The 27,340-nt window shown below is 35.1% G+C and overlaps 1 protein-coding gene across 2 annotated transcripts in view; it reads left to right on the top strand.

Moving 5' to 3' along the window:
- The window catches only part of LOC131973362 (monoacylglycerol lipase ABHD2-like), a 27,915-nt gene extending 2,008 nt beyond the window's left edge, over positions 1-25,907 (top strand). For both annotated transcript variants that reach the window (XM_059335347.1, XM_059335346.1), the window contains exons 2-10: positions 2,833-3,062; positions 4,184-4,359; positions 6,409-6,576; positions 8,364-8,547; positions 8,677-8,769; positions 11,128-11,229; positions 12,450-12,519; positions 14,208-14,292; positions 21,341-25,907. In XM_059335347.1, the coding sequence (XP_059191330.1) occupies positions 2,851-3,062; positions 4,184-4,359; positions 6,409-6,576; positions 8,364-8,547; positions 8,677-8,769; positions 11,128-11,229; positions 12,450-12,519; positions 14,208-14,292; positions 21,341-21,567 (1,317 nt within the window). In that variant the 5' untranslated portion in view covers positions 2,833-2,850 and the 3' untranslated portion in view covers positions 21,568-25,907. The remainder of the gene's footprint in view (positions 1-2,832; positions 3,063-4,183; positions 4,360-6,408; positions 6,577-8,363; positions 8,548-8,676; positions 8,770-11,127; positions 11,230-12,449; positions 12,520-14,207; positions 14,293-21,340) is intronic.
- Positions 25,908-27,340: the final 1,433 nt, after the last annotated feature.

Below are 27,340 nucleotides of genomic sequence, written 5' to 3'. Positions count from 1 at the left end.
ATTAAATGCTGAATTACCAAAAAAAAAGACACAAAATAACCAAAAAAAGACACAGAATTACCCAAAAAAGACACAAAATTATTCAAAAAGACACAGAATTACCCAAAAAGACACAAAATTATTCAAAAAGACACAGAATTACCAAAAAAAAAGACACAAAATAACCAAAAAAAGACACAAAATTATTTTAAAAAGACACAGAATTACCCAAAAAGACACAAAATTATTAAAAAAGACACAGAATTACCAAAAAAAAGACACAGAATTACCAAAAAAAGACACAAAATTACAGGAAATGTTATGAAATTATCGCTATTGTATCCTTAAAGTCGAGAAAACTTGAGAAAGTGCTGTTTATTCTACCCTGAAATGGATAAAGTGTGAAGAAGTGATCTCTGTTGTGTCCTTAAAGTGTAGAAAAAAAGAAAAAGAAATACCCTCTTGGTTCCCTTCTTGTATATAAAATGTGATGCTGCTCTTAACTTTTATTTCAGACAGCTGGGTGTTTTTGTCACAATATGACATGTTGAACGCTTTATTTAAAGTGTTCAACATGCTTATTTCTGGATTTAATAATCTTAATTTAAGAAATCTTGTCAAGTGAAATCAGCTCTTAAATTAAAAAAGACCCAAAACAACCAAAATAAGATGTGAAATGTCAAAAAAAGACAGAAAATTGGCAAAAAAAGAAGTGAAATGACCAAAAAAGATGAAAAAGTGTTCTCTAGTGGTCTTAAATGGAGAAAATGTGATGAAGTGACTTCTATTAACACCTTTAAATGGAGAAAACATGATGAGTTTCCCTCCACCTCAAGATTAGACTCTGTTTCAACTGTTTTTATATCAGATATTTGGGTGTTTTCCCCCTAACTACTAAAGCATAACGAGGATAAATTCCAAGAAAAGTGTAAAACTCGTGCCAGTGAGTTTGAATTAGGGGTGTGCCATATCGTATCATTCACGATAATATCGGTATATTTTTTTTATGGTTAAAAAAATGCATATCATGATATTGGCAACGTTCCTACTTCTTGATGTAGTGGTTAAAGTTGTTTTAATCATAAAAAGCTACTTACTCCCTGTAGCTAAACACATGCAGCTTTCAAAATAAGAGCACAGTGTGTTAACAGAATCCACCACATAATTTACAAGAAGACTGTCAAAATAAGATGCCTTAAATAAAACATACAAGAACCTTTATTCTCCTTTACAAAATGTCATTAAAATATGCCCCCAGAACCCCTAAATGGTTATTTTTTATTATTTGCTCATACTCAAGAGTCAAGAGTAATTTTTTTTTTGTATTTGGCAACTGTTGAGATTTGCACTTCAAACTACATTTTAGATTTTTTATTATTTATACAGACTAAAAATCATATTTTCTATGTCTTTTAAAGTATTTCCTAATATCGTCAAGAATATCGTTATCACAAAAATAGCCAGCAATATCGTGATATTCTTTTAGGGCCATATCGCCCAGCCCTAGTTTGAATGAAGTTAGTTTAGAAGGTTTACCACAGAATTAGTTGATGATTTATACTTTTATAAACAATAAAACAAAATCAGATCAGCTGTGAGAAAAGTGACTCTGTTCACAGGAAACGACACAAAGCGAAAACAGGATAAAGTTCCTTTAGGGCGGCATTAAAATGAAGAAGACGTGATGCAGCTGGTGCCTTTTATTATTATTTTTGCCCCTCAGACAGTCTGAGTCCTCTAACAGAGTCACATTACTGTCTGAATAAACTCATAACTCATAAAAATAATAACCTAATAAGTTCTGTTTCAGTTTCAGGAGTTACAGACGCAGAAAAACTCTGATGATGAGTCAGCAGGGGAATTATTTAGTGGAGAAAATTACGAACGAAGCAGAAGGTCCGACAGGAAATAAATTAAAAACACTGAAAACTTGGAGAAACTAGGAAATAAAAGCCAGAACGCTGCAGACAAACAGAAGGAGAACAGATTAGACCCAGATGGAGATAATCAGGGTAAAAATACAGAACAAACTGAAGACAGATTCTGAAAAATCTAAAAAAAAAACTTGGCTATGCAACTAAAAGGCACAAAATACATAAATTAAGTGAAAATACAGCTTAAAAATATAAAATATAAACACAGTAAATAAACAGTATCATGTGGCAAAGTTGTCCACAATGTTTTTCCAGAGATTAAATGTCTTTAAAGCTTTGATGCACATTCATTTCTCATGTTATTTCATGCTGCTGTGTGTTTGAATATCTTTTTTTTTTTTTATTACGACATATTATATCCGTTTTTCCTTTCATACTTTATGAAGAAAAATAGTTTCTGTATTATTACATGGGTCAAAAATGACCTTCTGCATTAGAATCGTAGTGATACAAGAAGGGTTTTTATTCAAAAAGTAAGAAATTAAAACAAAAAATTGGGACGTATGATGATCAAAAACAAGTTATTTGAGGAAAACCTGCAGAACTGAATGATGAAATTAATTTATTGCAAAGATATAGAACATAAAAACTTAGTCGGGTCACTTTAGACCATGTTGTGCATCAAAGATTAAAAGCTTTTTTGAGTTGCATTTATATGTATGAAAAGCGCTATATAAATAAAGTTTGATTGATTGATTTTAAAAATGTTGCAGACAGAAACATAAAACATCTGCAGTTTAACATTAAATACATATTTGTTAGGACGAAAGTGCAGAAATCTGTCCGTTTGCGCAAAAGATAGAGTCATTTTGTAAAAAAAAACTGAATAAATGTAATTGAATGGGTGAGGTGACACATGAGGGCAGGAAGTGACTACCAAAATAAAAGCAGAAAGTGTAAAGTGTTGAATCCTCTGCAGGTCGTCTCCTCGTCCACCATGTCCTCCCTGGAGGACGGAGCCCTGAGCTCCTTCGGCCCCGAGCTGCCCGCCATGTTTGACGGCGTGAAGCTGGCTGCCGTGGCGACCGTCCTCTACATCATCGTCCGCTGCCTCAACCTGAAGAGCTCCACGGCGTCTCCGGAGCTCGTCTACCAGGACACGGCGCTCAGCAGATACCTGCTCAAGACCTGCCCCCTGCTCACCTCAGAGTCAGTCTGTTAATATTCTCCTCCTTCTTCTCCTTCTTCTTCTTCTCCTTCTTCTTCTTCTTCTTCTTCTCCTTCTCCTTCTTCTTCTTCTTCTTCTTCTTCTTCTCCTCCTTCTTCTTCTTCTTTTCCTTCTTCTCCTTCTCCTCCTTCTTCTTCTTCTTTTCCATCTCCTTCTTCTTCTTCTTCTTCTTCTTCTTCTTCTTCTTCTTCTTCTTCTTCTTGTCCTCCTTCTTCTTCTCCTTCTCCTTCTCCTTCTCCTTACTGCTATGGTTGTCACGATACTAAAATGTTCAACTCGATACCGATACTCAGTTGTGTAGGTTTGTAGTGTAGTTGTTGTGTAGTTGTTGTGTAGTTGTAATGTAGGTTTGTTGTGTAGTTGTTGTGTAGGTTTGTTGTGTAGTTGTTGTGTAGGTTTGTTGTGTAGTTGTTGTGTAGGTTTGTTGTGTAGTTGTTGTGTAGTTGTAGTGTAGCTGTTGTGTAGTTGTTGTGTAGTTGTTGTGTAGTTGTAGTGTAGTTGTTGTGTAGGTTTGTTGTGTAGTTGTAGTGTAGTTGTTGTGTAGGTGTAGTGTAGTTGTAGTGTAGTTGTTGTGTAGTTGTAGTGTAGTTGTTGTGTAATTGTTGTGTAACCTGAGTGTTGTGTGGTTGTTGTGTAGTTGTAGTGTAGTTGTTGTGTAGTTGTAGTGCAGTTGTTGTGTAGTTGTTGTGTAGTTGTTGTGTAGTTGTAGTGTAACCTGAGTGTAGTGTAGTTGTAGTGTAGTTGTAGTGTAGTTGTTGTGTAGTTGTAGTGTAGTTGTTATGTAGTTGTAGTGTAGTTGAAGTGTAGTTGTTGTGTAGTTGTTATGTAGTTGTAGTGTAGTTGTTGTGTAACCTGAGTGTTGTGTAGTTGTAGTGTAGTTGTTGTGTAGTTGTAGTGTGGTTGTTGTGTACTTGTAGTGTAGCTGTAGTGTAGTTGTAGTGTAGTTGTGTGTAGTTGTTGTGTAGTTGTTGTGTAGGTTTTTTTGTGTAGTTGTAGTGTAACCTGAGTGTTGTGTAGTTGTTGTGTAATTGTTGTGTAGTTGTTGTGTAGTTGTAGTGTAACCTGAGTGTGTCTGTGGTGCTGACTGGCTGTTCCTCCTCAGGTACGTCCCCCCCCTGCTGTGGGGGAAGAGCGGCCACCTGCAGACGGCTCTGTACGGTAAGATGGGACGCATCAGCACGCCGTCGCCCTGCGGCGTCCGCAAGTTCCTGCCCATGGCGGACGGGGCCACGGCGACCTTTGACCTGTTTGAGGCTCGTGGAGACCACAGTTCAGGAGGTCAGTGACCCGAACGTCCACGAGGTGAAGCTCTGCAGCAGCTGATCCTCTCAGGGTTCAATCACAGGATGAGGGTCCCGTTTATCAAACAAATAAATATGGCGGCTCGAAACAAGCCTCATTTAGACACCACGCCCTAATATATATATATATATATATATATATATACAGTACAGGCCAAAAGTTTGGACACACCTTCTCATTCAATGCGTTTCCTTTATTTTCATGACTATTTACATTGTAGATTCATCAAAACTATTAATGAACACATGTGGAATTATGTACTTAACAAAAAAAGTAGGTTTGTTGTGTAGTTGTAGTGTAGTTGTTGTGAAAATAATGATAATAAGTAAGTTTGAGGGAAATAAAATGAGGGAAAATTAACAAAAAAAAACTGAAAAATAAATGTAAAAAAATAATAATAATAATAATAATAGGGAAGAAAATTGTAACATGTCTCTGTGGAGACTTGAGGTGTTTCTCACTGTTTTTAATCTTAATTTTTAGGAAATTAGGAAAAAAAAGTTTTTTGTTGAAACGCCCATTATTTCTATTTTTTAATGGATTTATTAATTTATAAACATGCATTTTATAAATTTTATTTATTAATTTATTGTACGTTTAGAGCAGGACATTTTATTTAATAGATGAAAAATGCCGAGCCTTGTAGAAATGATCGTACGTTTGATCGACACTGTACGCTCACTTTCTGTCGTACGCTCGTTGGATAAATTCGGCCGTAGAAACTGAAGCTTGAAGCTTTTTTCACAGATTATTGTTCAGTTTTTTATGAGTTTTTTGTTTCTTGTTTGTATCTTGAGAACATCAGGAAGTAACAAGCAGTAGAATAATTACACAACACTGATGAAATCTCCAGAGCGAGAAAGAAAGGCACGTGTTGCAGCCAATTAAACCAGCACACACACATTTTGTGTATTTTTTTGGTAATTTTGTGTCTTTTTTGGTAATTTTGTGTATTTTTTTGGTCATTTTGTGGCCAATTTGTGTCTTTTTTTGGTCATTTTGTTTCCTTTTTTTGGTCATTTTGTGTCTTTTTTGGGTGATCTGAACTATTATTTATTAATTCATTTTACGTTTAGAGCAGGAAATTTTATTTAATAAATGAAAAGAGCCTTGTAGAAATGATCGTACGTTTGATCGACACTGTACGCTCACTTTCTGTCGTACGCTCGTTGGATAAATTCGGCCGTAGAAACTGAAGCTTGAAGCTTTTTTCACAGATTATTGTTCAGTTTTTTATGAGTTTTTTGTTTCTTGTTTGTATCTTGAGAACATCAGGAAGTAACAAGCAGTAGAATAATTACACAACACTGATGAAATCTCCAGAGCGAGAAAGAAAGGCACGTGTTGCAGCCAATTAAACCAGCACACACACATTTTGTGTATTTTTTTGGTAATTTTGTGTCTTTTTTGGTCATTTTGTGTCTTTTTTTGGTCATTTTGTGTATTTTTTTTGGTCATTTTGTGTCTTTTTTGGTCATTTTCTGTCTTTTTTGGTTATTTTGTGTCTTTTTTTTGATCATTTTGTGGCCAATTTGTGTCTTTTTTTGGTCATTTTGTGTCTTTTTTGGGTGATCTGAACTATTATTTATTAATTCATTTTACGTTTAGAGCAGGAAATTTAATTTAATAAATGAAAAATGCCGAGCCTTGTAGAAATGATCGTACGTTTGATCGACACTTTACGCTCACTTTCTGTCGTACGCTCGTTGGATAAATTCGGCCGTAGAAACTGAAGCTTGAAGCTTTTTTCACAGATTATTGTTCAGTTTTTTATGAGTTTTTTGTTCTTGTTTGTATCTTGAGACCATCAGGAAGTAACAAGCAGTAGAATAATTACACAACACTGATGAAATCTCCAGAGCGAGAAAGAAAGGCACGTGTTGCAGCCAATTAAACCAGCACACACACACACACACACACAGCTTCCACTTTTACGCCCACACATGACTCCACTTTGTATGTTTGACTTCCCTCTTGTTTGTCTGTGTGTGTTTATGTGTGTGTGTGTGTGTGTGTGTGTGTCAGATGACGTTACCATGGTGATCTGCCCTGGGATCGGTAACCATAGTGAGAAGAACTACATCCGGACCTTCGTGGATCACTCCCAGCGGCAGGGCTACCGCTGCGCCGTGCTGAACCACCTGGGAGCTCTGCCCGACCTGGAGCTCACCGCGCCCCGCATGTTCACCTACGGTAACCATGGAGACGCATACTGTTGTTATTATTATCACTACTACTACTGAGTTTTATCACTCGGTTCAGAGGGGAAGTCCAGCTCAGGGTGTTCCTCATGTTGCTTCATTAAAGAGAAGAGAAGTTCAATTAAAGGAAGCAGAACACGCCCTTCTTTTGTTTAATATTGTGTAACTTTCTTTTAAAAAAAATGTTTTAGTCTGTTTTTTACTACTTACTGTAGATGGAAACACCCCCAAGTTCTGTTCGTTTGTTTGTTTATAAAATGAAAATATGGATCACAGTGTCTATTATCAAAACGGTGATGACTGTTGTAATGTGATTCTAAATAAAGACAAAATGTAAAAATAAATAAATAAAGGAAGCAGAACAAACAAAGAGAAACAGAAACACAGAGGAAAGATGATTATGATCATCAGTCAAGTCAAAGTTTATTTATAAATCACATTTAAAAACAACCTCAGTTGACCAAAGTGCTGTACAGTTATTAAAATACAATAAAAATCATACTCAAATATAGGTACGACCAGGAGCAGCTGGTTAGACGACCTAAGTGCTCTGGAAGTACTGTGGGTTTTAAAAGCTCTGATAAATAAGACGGTGCCAGATCATTTAAGCACTTAAAAACAATGAATAAAACCTTAAATCATGCATTTTATTAATTTATTTTAAGGTTAGAGTGTGAAAGAAGAAGAAATGCATAAAACTTTTTTTTTTTTAAATGTATGAAGAAAATAATGATAATATGTAAGTTTGGGGGAAATAAAATGATGGAAAATTAACAAAAAAACCCATAGAAAAATAAATGTAAAAAAAAAATAAAATAAAAATAATAGGGAAGAAAAATGACATAACAAAAATAACCATTTTTTTTATGTGTGAGAACCATAATAAAGAAAATGAATACGATTTATTGAAACGCCCATTATTTCTATTTTTTAATGGATTTATTCATTCATATGAATGAAGAAAATATGAAAATACGTAAGTTTGGGGGGAATTAAATGATGGAAAATTAACAAAAAAAACCATAGAAAAATAAATGTAAAAAAAAAAAAAAAATTTAAATAATAGGGAAGAAAAATGACATAACAAAAATAACCATTTTTTTTTATGTGTGAGAACCATAATAAAGAAAATAAATACATTCTGAATACATTTTATTGAAACGCCCATTATTTCTATTTTATAATGGATTTATTCATTCATATGAATGAAGAAAATATGAAAATACCTAAGTTTGGGGGGAATTAAATGAGGGGAAATTAACAAAAAAAAACAGAAAAATAAATGTAAAAAAAAAAATTAAAATAATAGGGAAGAAAAATGACATAACAATAATAACCATTTTTTTATGTGTGAGAACCATAATAAAGAAAATGAATACGTTTTATTGAAACGTCCATTATTTCTATTTTTTAATGGATTTATTCATTCATATGAATGAAGAAAATATGAAAATACCTAAGTTTGGGGGGAATTAAATGAGGGGAAATTAACAAAAAAAAAACAGAAAAATAAATGTAAAAAAAAAAATTAAAATAATAGGGAAGAAAAATGACATAACAATAATAACCATTTTTTTATGTGTGAGAACCATAATAAAGAAAATGAATACGATTTATTGAAACGCCCATTATTTCTATTTTTTAATGGATTTATTCATTCATATGAATGAAGAAAATATGAAAATACGTAAGTTTGGGGGGAATTAAATGAGGGGAAATTAACAAAAAATACAAATAAAACGAAATATAAAAGTAATAAATGTCTGTGTGTGTGTTCAGGCTGTACGTGGGAATACGGCGCCATGGTGAACCACGTGCGGCGAGCGTTCCCTCACACGCTGCTGGTGGCCGTCGGCTTCAGCCTCGGAGGGAACATCGTCTGTAAGTTCCTGGGGGAGAACTGGGAGAACCAGGAGAACGTGGTCTGCTGCGTCACCGTGTGTCAGGGCTACAGCGCCCTCAGGTCCGTCAGACATAAACCTCTGAATATGAATTATAGATGGAGAACAGACGGAGGAGGAGGAGACGAGGGTTCTCAGGTGTTTCCTTACCTTCTGTGTTCTGTGTTCTGTGTTCTGTGTTTGTTCTGCAGGGCTCAGGAGACGTTCCTGCAGTGGGATCAGTGCCGACGCCTCTACAACTTCTTCTTAGCAGACAACATGAAGAAGCTCATCCTCAACCACAGGTGCACAAACAGTTTCTGCAGGAACACATTAATCAGCATTTAATAAAGTGCATTTTTTGCTTTTATTCTAACTGTGTTAGCTGTCACGATGTGTTCATTTTAGCATGAATTAGAAATATTAAACATGTGAGTTCTGGTCTGTACAGCCTTACAAAGTCTAATTGCAGTAATTACATTTATGGTCCAAATTGAGTTATAACTAAAAATGAACTCCTTTGTGTCTGTTTTATCTTGTGACAAAGATTTAAACATTTAGATTTAAATGTTGCTTTATTTCAAAGAAATAATGATATAAAAACCACAAAATCCAACTCAAAACCAAAGCAGTAATTGCACTTACCAACCATCTGCTTTGGATATGTATACTAATTTAAACATAAAAATAATAGAAATTATAAGTTTATTTGAAAGGGAAATTATTGTCTAGATAGTGATGAAGTAAAGAAGTGAGATAAAATTATATTAAGACTAAAATATAACATTACTTTATATTATTATGTCTAAAATACACAAATCTTTGAATAGAGTTGTTAAACACTTTTAAATAGACTTCTAACAAAATCAATTTGAAAATGTTTTTCCACTGAAAACAAAATATAAAAGCTGAAAGAAGACAACAACATTATAGTTACTGCACTCTTTTTGTGCATTACTATAAGAACTTTTTACAGCAAAACCAGAGTGAAGTAACTACATTTTTGGGGTCAAAGGTCAAATAAATCATCATGATTTTTTTGCATAAAAATGACATCATCAATACAGATAGAAATAAGTGTCATAACACTTACCTACCTATGACTAATTTGGCTGGCCAGTTAAATAACGTTAAAAAACTTTAAAGCAGTTTTTCTCAGTTTGACCCTTTGCTAGTTACTGCAGTTAGACTTTGTAGGGCAGAATAATGGGCTGAGTTTTAAAGATAAAGTCTCATTTCGAGCTAGAAGACATAAAGAATTAATTTGTTCCATGTCCTCATATCGTGACGGGAAGCAAGATGAATAACGCTTCAAAGGAAAACTGACATGTGATCAGAATATCTGAATAAAAACAGGTTCTTTGACACCAACAAGTCTCCTCTTTACACACTAATATCCACAATTCAAGCCTCGGTATTGAGGTAAAAGAAAAAGATTAAACATGATTAATCACAGTAAATTATGCAATTAATAACATTTTTTTCTATAGATTATTGCATTTATTCTAACGCTGTCACAATGTGTTCATTTCAGCATTAATTACAAATATTTACCGTGTGAGTTCTGGGCTCTAGTGGGCTGAGTTTTAAAGATAAAGTCTCATTTCGAGCTAGAAGACATAAAGAATTAATTTGTTCCATGTCCTCATATCGTGACGGGAAGCAAGATAAATAACGTTTCAAAGGAAAACTGACATGTGATCAGAATATCTGAATAAAAACAGGTTCTTTGACACCAACAAGTCTCCTCTTAACACATTAATGTCCACAGTTTTAGGCTTTGGTATGGAAGTAAAATAAAAAGATTAAACGTGATTAATCACAGCAAATTGTGCAATAATGAATACATTTTAAAATAGACTACAGGCCTGTTTTATTCTGGTGTGTCAGTCAGAAAGCTCAACGCTTTCTCAACGGGAATTGTTCCAAAATATGCAAAATATTTCTGCAGCAACACCAAAGTAAACATCTAACTGGAGGCGTCAGTTTGTTCTCTGAGCTATCAGTCAAATAGAGGCGAGGCAGCTTTATTTATACAGCAGATTACAGCAATAAGAGCTGTTAAAGTGACACAGCAGCACGTTAGGAAGAGACAGAAGAGTCAAAGAACAACAAGTTTACATAGAATAAAAGTTACAGAAAGGAATTATTGATTTAATCAAACAGAAAAGTCTTCAGTCTTGATTTTAAAGAGCTGAGAGTTGCAGCTTTCTGGAGTTTGTTTCAGAAATCTGGAGCATAAAAACTATATATTTACATATATTTATCATGCTTTTTTAATTATTTATTTATTATTTTCATCTTTTTTATCTAGCTGTATTACTTTTTTTTGTTGTTATTATTATTATTATTATTATTATTATTATTATCACTTACTTTTTTATTTTATTTTATCTTCCCTTACTTTATTTTTATTTATTTTATCTAATTAATTTCTAAGCTGCCTCCAGTGTTTCCTCAGTTTGTGCTTTGTTTATAATGACATGGAGGGCGTTTGCTTGTTTCTATGTTGTTTTATTATTATTATTATTATTATTATTATTTTCCTTTTTTTTCTCCTTTTTATGTGAAGCGCTTTGTGTTACATTTCCTCTTGTATGAGAAGTGCTGTACAAATGAAGTCTGATTTGTCTAAATAACTGTATTTCTGTATTTGTCACCAGGAGCAGTCTGCTCAGCTTGAACTCCTCCAACATCGGAGACGGCGACCTGAGCCGCCTGTACGCCGCCACGTCTCTGATGCAGATCGACGACAGCATCATGAGGTGAAGATCAGACAGTTCTGATACGTTTTTACTAGGGCCGCACTAAAAAATTAATCTAATTAATTAGAGGCTTTGTAATGAATTAATCGAAATTAATCGCATTTTAATCGCATATAAATATTTGACCTGAGAACAGTGAGAAGGAATTTTTTCCACATGGATTTTTAGTATACCATTGAATAATGACTGAATACATAAGCTTAAGCAGCAAAAAATATTGTTTATTTTTGTTCAAGTCCAACAGACCAGTGCAATTTTTGCCATTAAGTGTAGCAATATCATATTTATAAATATAGTCCATTTCATAAATCCAGGTAGCCTATAGGTAGGTAGACCTTCTGTAAACTAGAATACTTTGGTTTTTTAAGTAAAACACAATCCACGCTAGCTAGCACACTAGCCGCTAGCTGCTATATGTTTAGCATTGAGGTGATACTTGAGGCTGGATGTGAATTCCTTGTTGCCTAGCAACACAACCATGCTCTTATGGACGCTTCCATCCGTTGGTTTTTAGTAACTAAATGTCCCATCATCCACGGGGCCAACCAAAGGTCTCATCAGCTTCTTCCTTCATGTTCACTGTGGTTTGTTGTTGTCTCAACTCATCAACGCTAGTTGGTGCTCCAGTATAATCGGTCCTCCTGAAACTCATCCAGGGAGAAACGTTCCGCCGTGCAAAAATAAGTGCGATTAAAATGCGTCAATTTTTTTTAACGCGTTCATTTTTGTGTCATTAATTAATCTTAATTAACGCGTTAAAGTCCCGGCCCTAGTTTTAATGTTTAGATTCGGCTCCTAATAGCTGCCACAAACTCTGCAGCTCTTTTTTTTTTAATTCACTTTTTATAGAGGAATTTTTTAAACATTTTATACAGAACAAAGAAACAGGAACAGTTGGGGTGGGGGTACATAAACCACACAGCATCATCTTTTTCACCCAGAATCATCATTTGCAGCAGTCGTTGTTAGTTAAATGCAATTTTAGTTGAAAAGTCACTTTTTCCATTTTGTGTATCCATTTTTGTCTTGTATAATGTTGATCCAGTCCTCATTTCTTGAGCCATCTTCTGGTAATTCTGGCCTTTTTCTTGCTGCTAAAAGAATATAAAGCAGTTTCTTGTCTCCATTACTAAAGCCGTCTAGTATTACTCTAATAAACTCTGCAGCTCTTCCCTGGTTCACTGAAGTTCCACTGAATGTTTTTTTTTTTTTTTCTGCAGGAAGTTCCACGGCTACAGCTCTCTGAAGGAATACTACGAGAAGGAGAGCTGCGTGCAGTTCATCCACAAAGTGAGTGAGAAGACAGAAAGCTTCACAGGTTTACTCTGATATTTAAACCACGACCCCTAACACAGCCATTCTCAACCTTGGGGTCCCGGCCCAAATTGGGGTCGCGATATGATTTCTGGGGGTCGCCAAATCATTTTGGAAAAAATGTAAATGCACAAAATGAATATTAAATGACATAATTTCAGACAGAGAGATGTTTTAGTTGTTGTCTGCTTCATTGTTTGTCCAAAATCCGTCGTATCAACTGAGTTTGTCTGATCTGAACTGTGAGATTGTTCAGTGAGCACAGCGGAAAAAAAGAAATAAACAAAAAGGAAAAAAAACAGGCGCGTTGTTGCTTTACCGCAGCTGCAGTTTGCTAGCAGCTAGCTATAACTAATGCTGGAAAAATGTAGCAATGGCTGCAAAGAAAAGCACCATCAGCAGCACTAGCAGGGGTCAAAGGTCGACCAGCAGAATGCTAAACAGGACCACGAGCCGAGAAACGGAGGGCAGTGGGGCCGACACCGGCTAGGCTCCGTAAATATCAGCCAGACTTCTTGAATTATGACTTTTCATGCATGACAAAAAAAACACAGAATATCCAGTGTGTCATTTGCTCTGAAGTTCTGGCAAACGAATGCTTGAAACCAGACCAGCCTTCTCAGTAGCAGCCCCCAGACTCTGGACCTGCCTCCCCCTCCACATCCGTGCAGCGCAGTCACTAAATGTTTTTAAAAGTTTAAAAGTTTTTAAAAAGTTTAAAAGTTTTCTTAAGTTTTGCTAATTTTATTTCCTTCCACTCAGTTAAATTGGTCTTCAAATGCCTAAATAATGCTGCTCCCCAACTGCTCTGCAAGACAATAACAAGACTGCAAAGTGGTACCAGATCCACCACCCGAGCAACGTCAAAAGGCAATTGTAGTATCCCATTCCGCAGAACATCTTTTGCTCAAACTGCCTTTTCAATAAAAGGGACAAAATTATGGAACTCACTGCCAGACTACTTGAAATGTATCCCTACATTTGTTGCATTTAAAAAACAAACAAAAGTGTGGCTACTTCAGCAACAATCTTGCTCTCATACTTAGTTTTTTACTATTTAGTTTTAATGTTTAGCTTGTATTCTCTCTGTATTATTATTATTATTATGCTGTTGTTTTATGCCTGTATTTTTAATAATGTTAATCTGTATTATTATTTTTGATCAAAAGCCCTACTAGGGACAAGTGTTGTGAATTAGCTCTGGCTAAAAACACTATGATGCATACATCAGATAAACTGTCAAGATTGTCTATGTTTTTGTATTTGTCCCTATTCAAATAAACCTTCAATTAATTAAATCCCACTTAAAAACCCACCTCTTTTCTCTTGCCTTTGATTAAAGTTTTTTTTTTCCTCTGGCAAGTGCTAGGGAATAGTGTCCCCTAATAATCCCTCAGTGCTTTTAAAAAAATATCCCATCTTCTTTTAATTTATTTTAAATTAAATTTTGTTTTGTTTTTTGTCACTTTGGTGCGGCTCAGCCGTCTGTAAATGCGCTATATAAATAAATAAATCTGACTTGACTTGACTTGAAACCAGTAAAACTGAAGAGCCAAAGGGGGGTCGGGGGGGTGTCGTGGACAACATGCATGTTAAATTTGGGGTCGCGACTCAAAAAGGTTGAGAACTGCTGCCTTAACAAACTGTTTCCATCTTGTGTTTAGGTTTCTGTTCCTCTGCTGCTGGTGAACTCGTCAGACGACCCGCTGATCCACCAGTCGCTCCTCGACATCCCACGAACACTCGCAGGTTAGTGGAGAGAAACTCATCAGTTAGAAGAGTTATTATAAGGAGAGGTATTTAATTACAATATTCCTGCTTCCTTTAACCCTCCTGTCGTCCTGTTTTCATCTGTTTTGACTATTCCTTCTTTCCTCCCTCCTCCTGCCTTCCTCTCTTCTTTCCTCCTTCCTTCTTTCCTTCCTCCTCTATCCTCCTTCCTTCTTTCCTTCCCTTGCCCTCCTTTCTTTCTTTCCTTCCTTTCCTCTCTCCTTCCCTTCTTTTCTTTCCTCCTTCCGCTATCTCCTTTACTTTCTCTCTTCTTTCCTTCCTCCTGATTTCCTCTCCTTTCCTCCTTCCTTCCTTCTTTCATCCCTCCCGCCTCCATTCCTTCCTCTATCCTCCTTTCTTCTTCCCTTTCCTTCCCTCCTTTCTTTCTTTCCTCCTTCCTTTCTGCCCTCTTTCCTTCCTTCCTCCCTCCTTTCTGCCCTCTTTCCTTCCTGCCTCCCTCCTTTTCTCCCTCCTTCCTTCTTTCTTTCTTTCCTTCCTCCTTCCTTTCTGCCCTCTTTCCTTCCTTCCTCCCTCCTTTCTGCCCTCTTTCCTTCCTGCCTCCCTCCTTTTCTCCCTCCTTCCTTCTTTCTTTCTTTCCTTCCTCCTTCCTTTCTGCCCTCTTTCCTTCCTTCCTCCCTCCTTTCTGCCCTCTTTCCTTCCTGCCTCCCTCCTTTTCTCCCTCCTTCCTTCTTTCTTTCTTTCCTTCCTCCTTCCTTTCTGCCCTCTTTCCTTCCTGCCTCCCTCCTTTTCTCCCCCCTTCTTTATTTTTTCCTTCCTTTCTTCTCCTCCTCCCCTTTCTTTCCTCCATCCTCCTTCCTTTCTCTCTCCTTTCCATTCTTTCTCCTTTTCCTCCTCTCTTCTTTCCTTCCTCTATCCTTCTTTCTTTCCTTCCTTCCTTCTTTCCTCCATCCTTTTTTACTTCCCTTTGCATCCTCCCTCTTCTTCCTTCCTTGACCCGAGGACAACAGGAGGACTCACTGACAGACTTTACCTGCTGGGGAAACATGAACAGAACATTCTGCTCTGTAAATCTTTGTGTCTGGTTTTATGAAGAATCTCATGCTGAGGAAGTAAGAATAACTTTATAGAAACAGACAGTTTTCTCCCAGATGTAGGTGATGAAGAGCGTCAGACTGTTTTGTAAGCAGTCAAAAGTGTTTCCAGGGTTTTTAAATGGAAACATGTAACAGTCAGCCAGCAGAAAGCGAGCTGTCAGCTGTGAATGTTGGCTGAGTCACTGTTAGGAAACCAGAATATCCTGCCCTGGTTAGCTCACATCAGAATGTCACACAATAACACAAGAAACCAACCAGACAACATGGTCAGAAGTGTTAGACAAGCAGGTAAAATTACTGTTTTCATTGTGAGGGTTCATCTAATTATAACTTTGTTATTCTGCACAAAAGACATGTTTGAGTTCTCCCTATTTCTACTCATGTATGTGCTGTTTCCAAAAAGGTGCAGGAGTAATAGATTATATATATATAAATGTAATATATTTTAGTGAAAAATTGATGCCACAATGAGTAAAATGTGACAGGAGCAAAAAACAGAACATCCTGAAACTGATTTTTGGAGTTCATAGGGTAGAAGAGGCCAGAAAGAGTTATAAAAATGCAGACAAACAGAAAAGACACATTTTTCCTTTATATAACTTTGTTATTCTGCACAGACATGTTTGAGTTCTCCCTATTTCTACTCATGCATGTGCTGTTTCCAAAAAAGGTGCATGACTTATAGATTATATGTAGAAATTTAAAATATTTCAGTAAAAAAAAAATGAGGCCACCGTGAATAAAATGTGACAAGAGCAAGAAATGGAACATCCTGAAGCTGATTTTTGGAGTTCAGAGGGTAGAAGAGGCCAGAAAAAGTTTTTTAAAAATGCAGACAGACAAACAGAAAGGAAATATTGTTGAATGTAAAAATGTTCCTTTATATAAACTGGTTGTTTTGTCTCGTTCCTGCAGCAGCACGACGATGTTCAGACGGTACCGTTTTCCGATCGTTACCAACCAAAAATGTATTTTTTTTTACGATTTAGGACACGAGAAGTGTGAGACGAGCCGGTATAATTGCTGTTTTTGTCAGTGGAGTCTGGCTGCTTTGAAGAGAGCGTAGATAACAAAGAAACAGAACACAAATACTCACAAATATTTCCACTAAAAGGCACAAAAACTTTTAATAAATCAAATTTGTCAGTTCCTATAGGTAGGTTCCTCTACTTTTTCTAAACGAAGGAAAACTAAATCCGGTCTTAAACTTCTGGAGGGTTAAAGTTTGTCAGAGACGGTTTATATCTCTATATAAAACCTGACCTATTGTTATTATGGCTCCGGTCCCACCTGCTCCTGTTTGTTTGTGTTTTCCCGTCCTGATAAATCCTCCAGCTGACTCCCATCCTGGGGAATTCCACAGGATCTCAGCCTGGAGTTCCCCGTTTTAAGTCTAAAGGACCGTTTGTCTGTTCTAGTGATTTGTTTCGCTGCAGCCTCGTCCACAGCAGCACAAATATCACTCTCCACCAGACTCATTTGAAAAATACAGTTATTTTAGCTGACAGGAGACGGGAAATGTTGCTCCACACTGCAAAAAAGGATAAATAATACCGGAGTCACAAGACAAATTATCACTTCTAAATCTAAAGTTTTTTTTATCTTGGTAAGAAACAAATAATTTTCAGTGCACTCTGTTTGGGCCAGTTCATCGCTGCTGGCAGCTTTAATTTATCTCTTTTGTACATTTTTTGTCTTTTTTGGTCATTTTGTGACCAAAAGAAGATGTAAAAAGACACAAAAAGACCAAAAAATGACACAAAAAAGACACAAAAAAAGAAACAAAAAGACAAAATTACCAAAAAAGAAACAAAGACATAAAATCACAAAAAAGACATAAAAAGATTTTTTTTTAAATCACCACAAAAGACACAAAAAGACCAAAAAAAAGAACAAATTTTTTTATCTTGGTAAGAAACAAATAATCATCAGGTCACTCTGCTCGGGCCAGTTCATCACTGCTGGCAGCTTTAATTTATCTGGTTTTAAGAGTTAATTTCTTATTTTAAGTGTTCAACATGCTTATTTCTAGATTTAATAATCTTAATTTAATAAATCTTGTCAAGGTAAATTATCTGTCCATGCAGCAAGATCATTTCCCTCAGATTTACTGTTTTATCTGGTTTTCTGTCACTGTGTTTGTGTGGCACATCGTTTCTTTCCCACTCGGGGCGTGACAGGGAACACACTAACCACCGTCACTAACACACACTGGCTGGATCAGGATATAAACACTAGTGCTCAAAAGTTTGGGGTCACCCAGAAAATGTCTGTTGTTAACCATGAAAACAAACATGAAATAGATCTAAAATATAGTAAAAACATGAACAAGGGTAGAAATAATCATTTTAACCTGCACAAATCTCCAACTTTACCTCCAGATCCTCAACCGATCATTATATTATAACATTAACATGATGTTCAGGTGTTTTAATGATCAATCAGACTTTAACACTATAAACAGATTAACACAATGTGCCACTGGAACACAGGACTTTTTTTTTTTTTCAAAACTTTATTTATTGAGTTTTTTCACAAAAAGTAATACACGATGAACACAACAACGAACATACAGTCATAAAACCCCATCCCTCCCTCTCATAACCAACAGTAATCTCGGAGGAAAACAAATACTTCAGTTAATAAAAAATAAAATAAAATAAATTATTCGAAAAAGACACAAAATTACCAAAAAAGACACAAAATGGTTAGAAAAAGACACAAAATTACAAAAAAAAACACAAACTTACTAAAAAAAAGACAAAATTATTTAAAAAAGACACAAAATGACCCCAAAAAGACACAAAATTACCAAAAAAGACACAAAATTACCAAAAAAAGGTAATCCCTCCCTCTCATAACCAACAGTAATCTCGGAGGAAAACAAATACTTCAGTTAATAAAAAATAAAATAAAATAAATGTATTCATTAATAAATAATAGTAATAAATAAATCAAATTAAATCATATTAATGAATACATTAAATAAATTAAATATAAAAATAAATAAATAAATAAAATTTAAAAAAAAAAAAAAATGGAGAGGAAATAAATAAATAACAATAAAACAATACTACACAATCATAATAATCATGAAAGTATACATAATTAAAATTAATTAATTAATTAAATAACAACAATAATAATAATGAAATAAAGTTAAATGGACAGTTTAAGGCAGAGTTATAAAACGTGGTCACCATCCTATTTCTTTCTCCCGGAACACAGGACTTTTGAGCGGTAGTGTGTGTAGCAATGAAATCATCCAGAATCATAATTTCTTCCGTTTCTTGTTCATTTTAATGCCTGGTACAACTGAAGGTACATTTGTTTGGACAAATATAATGATAACAACAAAAACAGCTGCTAAGAGTTTAATTTAAGAGCTGATATCTAGACATTTAACATGGTTTTATGGATAATAACCAAAATCATTACCAATTGTGTCTTTTTATTGGTCATTATATGTCTTTTTTTGGTAATTTTGTGTCTTTTTTTGGTAATTTTGTGTCTTTTTTTGGTCAATTTGTGTCTTTTTTGGTCATTTTATGTCTTTTTTTTTGTCAATTTGTGTCTTTTTTGGTAATTTTGTGTCTTTTTTTGGTCAATTTGTGTCTTTTTTGGTCATTTTATGTCTTTTTTTTTGTCAATTTGTGTCTTTTTTGTCATTTTGTGTCTTTTTTTGGTCATTTTGTGTCTTTCTTTGGTCAATTTGTGTCTCTTTTTGTCATTATACGTCTTTTTTTGTTCATTTTGTGTCTTTTTATTGCTTATTATACATCTTTAAGTTCAGTTTGTTTCATTTTATTGGTCATTTAGTTGTTGTTTTCTTCAATACATCTTAATGTCATTATCAGCCAGAACTTTAGAGGTAAATTTACAGTAGGGCTCCACGCTGCTGTGTTTTCTAGTCTGGATGGAGTCAACAAGTCTGGATTATTTGGAGCTTTTGGACACTCCACAGGGTTAATACATAAGAAACTCTACTGGGAAGATGCAGAATGATGTAAAAACTTAAAAATAATGCATCTCTGCACTCACAGTAAGTTTTCTTCTGCCTCCCTGGACCAAACCAACTCCTCTACTCCTGCAGAAACATGCAGAGGAGTTAACCGTTGCTGTGATGACTCATATTGTGTTTTTTGTGTTTCCTTGACGACGACTGACGACAACAGTGAGACTTTGTCACAGAGACTCAGACTGAGTGTAGTGTGATAGTTTGAGCTGCTGGACACCCGAGCCTCCTCAGTCTTTAAGTGTTGATAAAGTCTCTGCAGCGAGTCGCCAGACGCTCTTGTTGAATTTTTCAGGGTCATGTGATCCGACGAGGCTGCTGGATTATATATAGAGAGCAGGGTGTGTGTGTGTGTGTGTGTGTGTGGGTCACATGTGTGTGTAAATCAGTGTGAGTAATGACTTTAAACCCTGACAAGTGAAATTCTAAACCGGACCTCGACTTCAAGGAAACACGAACAGCAATTATAGTTTTTTTTCTTCTTCTTCACGTTTCCGTGGTCGTAGAGAAACGGAGGAGCAGCTTTTGTTCTCTCCGGGTCCAAACTCTCAAATTACGTTTTGTTAATTACACCTTAAGTTGTTTCGAGGTGGGTTTTTTTGTTTTGTTCCTGTCACATTTTTCACATTGCGGACTTGTTTTTCACCATAATATATAAAATATATAATTCCTGTATAGCAGGGGTCTCAAACTCAAAATGACCAAAAAAGACACAAAATTACTAAACAAAAAGACACAAAATGACAGAAAAAAAACTAAATTACTTTAAAGACACAAAATTACTTTTAAAAGACACAAAATGACCCAAAAAAGACACAAAATTACTAAAAAAAACACAAAATTATTAGAAAAAGACACAAAATGACCAAAAAAAGACACTAAATTAATAAAAAAGACACAAAATTACTAAACAAAAAGACACAAAATGACAGAAGAAAAATAAATTACTTAAAAAAAACACAAAATTATTAGAAAAAGACACAAAATGACCAAAAAAAGACACTAAATTAATAAAAAAAAAGACACAAAATTACCCAAAAAAAACCACAAAATTACTAAAAAAAGACTCAAAATTACCAAAAAAAGACACAAAATGATTTTTAGAAAGACACAAAATGATTTTTAAAAAGACACAAAATGACTGAAAAAAACACTAAATTACTAAAAAAGACTCAAAATGACCAAAAAAAGACACAACAACACCAAAAAAAACACAAAATGACACAAAAAATACACTATATTGCTAAAAAAAAGACACAAAATTATTAGAAAAAGACACAAATTACCAAAAAAGACACAAATTTACTAAAAAAAGACAAAATTACAAAAAAAAGGACACAATTACCAAAAAAAGACACAAAATTAGTAAAAAAAGACACAAAATTATTAGAAAAAGACACAAAATTAGTAAAAAAAAAAAAAAAAAAAAAGGACACAAAATGACTGAAAAAACACTAAATTACTTAAAGACACAAAATGGCCCCAAAAGACACAAAATTACCAAAAGAAGAAACAAAATTATTAGAAAAACAAAAAAAATTACCAAAAAAAGACACAAAATGACATTACATAACATTTCCACTTCTTTCGGTAACAACAACAGGGCAGATAATAAACGCTCCGGTAGCAGCTGCCTTTCTTTTTGTTAACGTCGTCATAGAAACAAGTGAAACGAAGCTCCAGCTGGAGCAATAAAGGGACCTTCCACACACAACACGGTAAAGAGACATTCATATAAAACTCACATTAAACTTTCAAATCAAGGTGGGGGCCACAAAATATCATCATGAGGGCCACAATTGGAGTTTGAGACCCATGATTTAAATGTTTATCCTGTTACATTTTTTCCTTTCAGCAGCCGTTTGGAAAGAATGAATACATTGCTGCTAAAATATGTGTTATTAGTGCCATATTTTACCGTAATAAAAATACTTTCTTACGTCTTTTTGACCTGTAGAGAAGATGCCCAACGTGATGTTCGTGCTGACTCAACACGGAGGACACCTGGGCTTCTTCGAGGGCGCCATGCTCGTCCCTCAGCCGCTCACCTGGATGGACAAGGTGGTGACGGAGTACACCGACGCCATCTGCCACTGGGAGAAGAAGCTGCCGGCGTGCCAGAGGAGCCGCCGCCGGGACACGACTTCCTGTCAGCACGGCGCCGAGGGGGCGCTGAGCGGGTAACGGGAGGCAGAAACATGGACCAAAACCACAGAAACACACTCGTTTATTCCCTCTGCTGCACAACTAACCGCCTTAAAGTCTAATCAGTCATTCAGGGAAGTCACTAAAAGTTGTAAACTGAGTTAAAACGTGAAAATGTAAAGAGGACCTGGCGGGGATTGTTCCCAGTTAACCTCCGCTGTAACACCAGTTCACCCTCTGCTGGAAAACAGAGCGGGAGATAAAATTAGTGAGTGAAAAACTCAGTCAGTTTACACACAAATTAGACAAAAATAATACATTAAAACTTAAATACTGGACATTTATCTCAGTTTGAATCATAATATGCTTTAACCCTCTGGGACCACTCGGGACATTTTCAGCCAAATTTGTCATTTTTCCCTTTCATTTATCCCTTTCCCTTATAGATTATTTATATAAATTTAATATATTTCAGTTAAAAATTGAGGCCACAGTGAGTAAAACAAGACAGGAGCAAAAAAAAAGCACATCATGAAGCTGATTTTTGGAGTTCATAGGGTAGAAGAGGCCAGAGAGTTTTCCAACGGTTCTTAAACAAATCAGTTGTGATGAACGCTTTCCTTAGAAAAAACAGTGATGTTACATCAAAAATACTTCTTCTACCTAAAATAAACTGTTCTGCATCCACCAGATCCTGTAAAAAACATAAAATTTCGATCAGCCTCAGGTTTATCTCATTATAACTGTGTTATTATGCACAAAGGACATGTTAAAGTTCCCCCTACTTTTAGCCATATTTGTGTTTTTTTTTTTCAAAAAGGTGCAGGACTTATAGATTATATATATACATTTAATATATTTCAGTGAAAAATTGAGGCCATAGTGAGGAAAATGGGACAGGAGCAAAAAAAGCACGTTCTGAAGCTGATTTTTGGAGTTCAGAGGGTAGAAGAGGCCAGAAATAGTTATAAAAACGCAGACAAACAGAAAAGACATATTTTTCCTCAGCTGACTTTGTTGTTGCTGACCTTCAAAATAAAAGAATCAGGCTGTTAGTTTTTTTTAACTCTCTGAACTCCAGGGTACAGGCAAAGTTTCTCTAAAAGGAAAAAAAAACAGCATATATCATAAACAGAAACTGTAAAAACAGAAATTATCATCAGTTTTCCAACGGTTATTAAACAAATCAGTTATCATTTTCCCCTTTTGTTTTGGCAATCGTTTTGGCTGTGATACTGCCAATGGCATTATTTTTTAAATTGAGATTTTTTTCTTGATATATTCTGTATTTTAAATTTCATTTTTTCTAATAGCTCTATAATACCCTGTGTACAAATTTACAACCCTTTCAGGCCCTTAAGGCTGAAAAAATGTCCACTTGCAAAAAAACTGCTATAAAAACTTCACAGATTAATATTTTTCAAAGATTTTGAGCATTTTAACCTGTTAAAACCAGTTTGATTGCATGATGTCACTGTTTTTTCACACAAAAATTGAGTTATTTTCCACATAATTCCTTTTTTTTGGATGGGGCATTTGTTTTTATAAAAAACATCAGTGACATTGTGCAATCAAACTGGCATTTAAAGGGTTAAAAATGCCAAAAAATGTTTAAACATTTTATAGTTTAGAGCAGGGCGGAAGTTGTTAAAGAGGTTTATGCAGAAAAAAGTAGAAAAAAATATTAATCTGTAAAGTTTTTATAGCATTTTTTGTGATCCCAGAGGGTTAAAATACGGCTGAATTATCTGCATTTTAAAGCATATTATCAGTTAAAAAGTCTTCCCTGTAAAGTTGAAGCAGCAGGTTTAAAGTGCCTTAAGAATCATTGAGCTACCTCTGATCAGCAGTATGACCTGATTTATGCTTTATAGTGCTTTAAGAGTTACTTAACATCCTCAAACTGTATATTTAATTTTCTTAATACTGCTTTAATAACATAGCCTGGAGCTAATCTGCAGATGGGTATTACTCTGGAAACTCTCACTTTATTTTGGGACCAAAATTCCTTTTTGAATCGACGAAAAACAATCAGAGCGATGAAGCGTGACGCAGCGCTGAGCGTTTGGTTCGTTTTTAAGCAGGAAAAACTAAGAAACGTCACTGAAATGTGTTACTGAAACATTTGAGGAGCGATGGTACGCTGCCGTTTTAATCTGCAGTTTTTTCTAGCAGTTTTTTTAAGCTTGTACCAGTCGAGGCTGCAGGTTGGTCTATTTATATATTGAGGCATAATTTTTTTTCGCTAAGTTTGACTCCAGTTTTTCTCGCTGCATTTCCACAGTGTTCAGTGGACCATCAGCTGACTTTGTTGCTGCTGACCTTCAAAATAAAAGAATCAGGATGTCGTGTTTTTAACCCTCTGAACTCCAGGATACACTTAAACTAAAAAAAACAACAAATATCATAAACAGAAACTGTAAAAACAGAAAAGATCATCAGTTTTCCAACGGTTTTTAAACAAATCAGTTGTGATGAACGGTTCCCTTAGAAAAATAACTGTGATATAACATTAAAATCACCTCGTCTACACATATAAAATTACTCTTGGCGGAAGAGTTCTGCCAAAAATAAACAGTTTGCACGAACCAGATCCTGTAAAAAAACGTTAAATTGTGAACAGGCTCAGGTTTATCTCATTATTACTGTTATTCTGCAAAAAGGATATGTTTGAGTTCCCCATACTTTTAGCCATGATTGTGCTTTTTCCAAAAAGGAGCAGGACTTATAGATTATATATATATAAATGTAATATATTTCAGTGCAAAGTTAGGGCACAATGAGGAAAATGTGACAAAAAAGGAACATCCTGAAGCTTATTTTTGGAGTTCATAGAGTAGAAGAGGCCAGAGAGAGTTATAAAAATGCAGACAAACAGAAAAGACACGTTTTTCATTTATATAACTTTGTTATTCTGCAAAGACATGTTTGAATTCTCCCTATTTCTACTCATGCATGTGCTGTTTCCAAAAAGGTGCAGGACTTATAGATTATATACATAAATTTAATATATTTCAGTGAAAAATTGAGGCCACAGTGAGTAAAATGTGACTGGAGAAAAAAAGCACAATCTGAAGCTGATATTTGGAGTTCAGAGGGTAGAGGAGGCCAGAAAGAGTTATAAAAACACAGACGGACAAACAGAAAGGACACATTTTTCCTTTATATAACTTTGTTATTCTGCAAAAAGACATATTTAAGTTCTCCCTATTTCTACTCATGCATGTGCTGTTTCCAAAAAGCTGCAGGACTTATAGATTATATGTAGAAATTTAATATATTTCAGTTTAAAAAAATTAGGCCACCGTGAGTAAAATGTGACAGGAGCAAAAAACAGAACATCCTGAAGCTGATTTTTGGAGTTCAGAGGGTAGAAGAGGCCAGAAAAAGTTTTTTTTTAAATGCAGACAGACAAACAGAAAGGAAATATTTTCCTTTCTGTGTTGTTGAATGTAAATATGTTCCTTTATATAAAAACTGGTGTTCACATTGTTTCATCTCGTTCCTGCAGCAGCACGACGATGTTCAGACGGTACCGTTTTCCGATTGTTACCAACCAAAAATGTATTTTTTTTTAAGGATTTAGGACACGAGACACTGAGGACAGAGCTGTAAAAAAACTGTGTTTACAGACACTTTGAATAGGGAGGAGAGAGGAGAAGCAAACTGGACACAAACTGTAAACATTAGATAAGAAATCCAGTTGTGGACCAAAGCACTGTTCACTTTTCTATTAAAACTTGTTTTTACTTTGATGATTCTGCAGCTTTTTGGCCGCACAACTCCCTAAAAACCCTTAAAAAAAAGGCACATAGCTTCTCATCTGAACAAGGGCTAATTAATTAACACGTTTCATAACTGAACCAGGGTTTCTGGGTTTGTTTTAATCTGCTTATTGTTACATAACAGACGGGTGGAACAAAGTAAAACAAACAGGAGAAAAGATGAAAACTATCACCTGAACCTCACCTGTTCTGTCTCATGATACAGAGAGTTTAAGGGGAAGTTAACTGTTAATTATTGACAGAATAAGAGGTGTGTTTTATGTGCAGGATTTTTTTTTTCTGGCCGTTTGTTGGGTGAGTCACAGTTTCCTGCAAGTCACATCCTGTCAGACATATCAAAGACGTGCAGCTCCACCCGAGTTCATGCATTCATGCAAGTCTTATTAATAAAAATCACCAGTTTACTGTAATTCTCTGTTTGAATCAGTGTGACTGCAGCAGCTCGGCCTCGTGTTTAATGTGCAATATGTTCTGACTGCACTTTATGGTTCTGTGTGGGTGTAACAGTTATTATCTAATCTTTATGTTTATTTTCTGCTATGGAGACTGCTTTGTCATTTTGGAACTCACACATTAATAAATATTTTTCAAATACTTCTTTTCTTTGGCTGTTTATTGAAACATGGTCTAATTTTTCCTCAGCAGCAGTTCTTTAGTTCAGACTTTCATCATCTACAGAGGAACTCCTACTGAGTCCTGCAGCGCCACCATGAGGTCAGAGTTTAAATGTCTTAAATACTTTCTTATTTATGGAAGATCATTTTTACCACGCTGTGAAAAATGTTTGTAGAAATTACAGTAGAAGACTGTCAAATAGCATCAGAAATAAGGCGTAAAATAAAGAATTGTACATCACCATAGTAGACACTTAATTACTGTAAATCAAGGAATAGTATATAACTTTAAAACTTTGTCAGTTTACACACAAACTAGACAAAAATAATGAATTAAAACATACAAACTGGGCATATTATCAATTAAAAAATCTTTCCTTGTAAAGTTGAAGCAGCAGGTGTAAAGTGCCTTAATACAAACTGCTATAAAAACTTTACAGATGAATATTTTTCAAAGATTTGGAGCATTTTAACCCTTTAAATGCCAGTTTGATTACAAGACGTCACTGTTTTTCAAAGAAAAAAATTAGTTATTTTCTGGCTGGGGCATTTTATAAAAAACATCAGTGACATCGTGCAATCAAATTCAAAATCTTTGAATGTTTAGTAGTTTTGAGCAGGGCGGAAGTTGTTTAAGAGGTTTGAGCAGAAAAAAGTAGAAAAAAATATTAATCTGTTTTTACCGCGTTTTTTTGGAAGTGGACATTTTCAGCCCGAAGGGTCTGAAAGGGTCGTAAATTAGAGTGGACACAGAGGGTTAACATCACTTTAAAATTATGAAATATAAAATATTTTAGTGGAAAAGCTCCACACAGGTCCTGCAACAGATCTGGATCACTTCTAAATTGTGTTTGTGTCAAAGAGAAAAACAAAGAAACAGAAATTTCGAGCCACTTTAGAGCGAATGTCCCAGTTGTTCCCTGGAAGGTTTAAAATATTCTATAAAATCTGCAAATATGTAAAGCATCTGCAGAATAAATGTTTTAAAACTCAAAAATCTGCCCGCTTCGTTTTAGCTGAAGATTCTCTGTTAAACCTTTGGAGTCTCCGGCTATTTTGTCAGTTTTGTAATATTCTCATTCTGCCACTTAAAAGTGTTCACCATGCCATGTTGGTGTCATGTTTGTCAGCACAACCTCACCTATACGACCTGGTAATTATTCTTTTTTCACTTGACTAACATTTTGAACCCAAAGGAAACCAAAAAAATCCAAAAACTGAATGAAACTTTTTTTTTTTTTACTTTCAAAACTACGTATGAAAAAAAAATTGCCCCTTTTTTTCCTCTTAAATCTGTGACATTTTTCTCGTAGATTTGCCACTTTAATCTTGTGAATTTGCAAGTTTTTTCTCGTAGATTTGCCACTTTAATCTTGTGAATTTGCAAGTTTTTTCTCGTAGATTTGCCACTTT

The sequence above is a fragment of the Centropristis striata genome, chromosome 6 (assembly GCF_030273125.1).
Source record: "Centropristis striata isolate RG_2023a ecotype Rhode Island chromosome 6, C.striata_1.0, whole genome shotgun sequence".
NCBI classification, from domain to species: domain Eukaryota; kingdom Metazoa; phylum Chordata; class Actinopteri; order Perciformes; family Serranidae; genus Centropristis; species Centropristis striata.
Note: the sequence above shows the minus strand (reverse complement) of the source record. Positions and strands in the feature narration are given on the sequence as shown.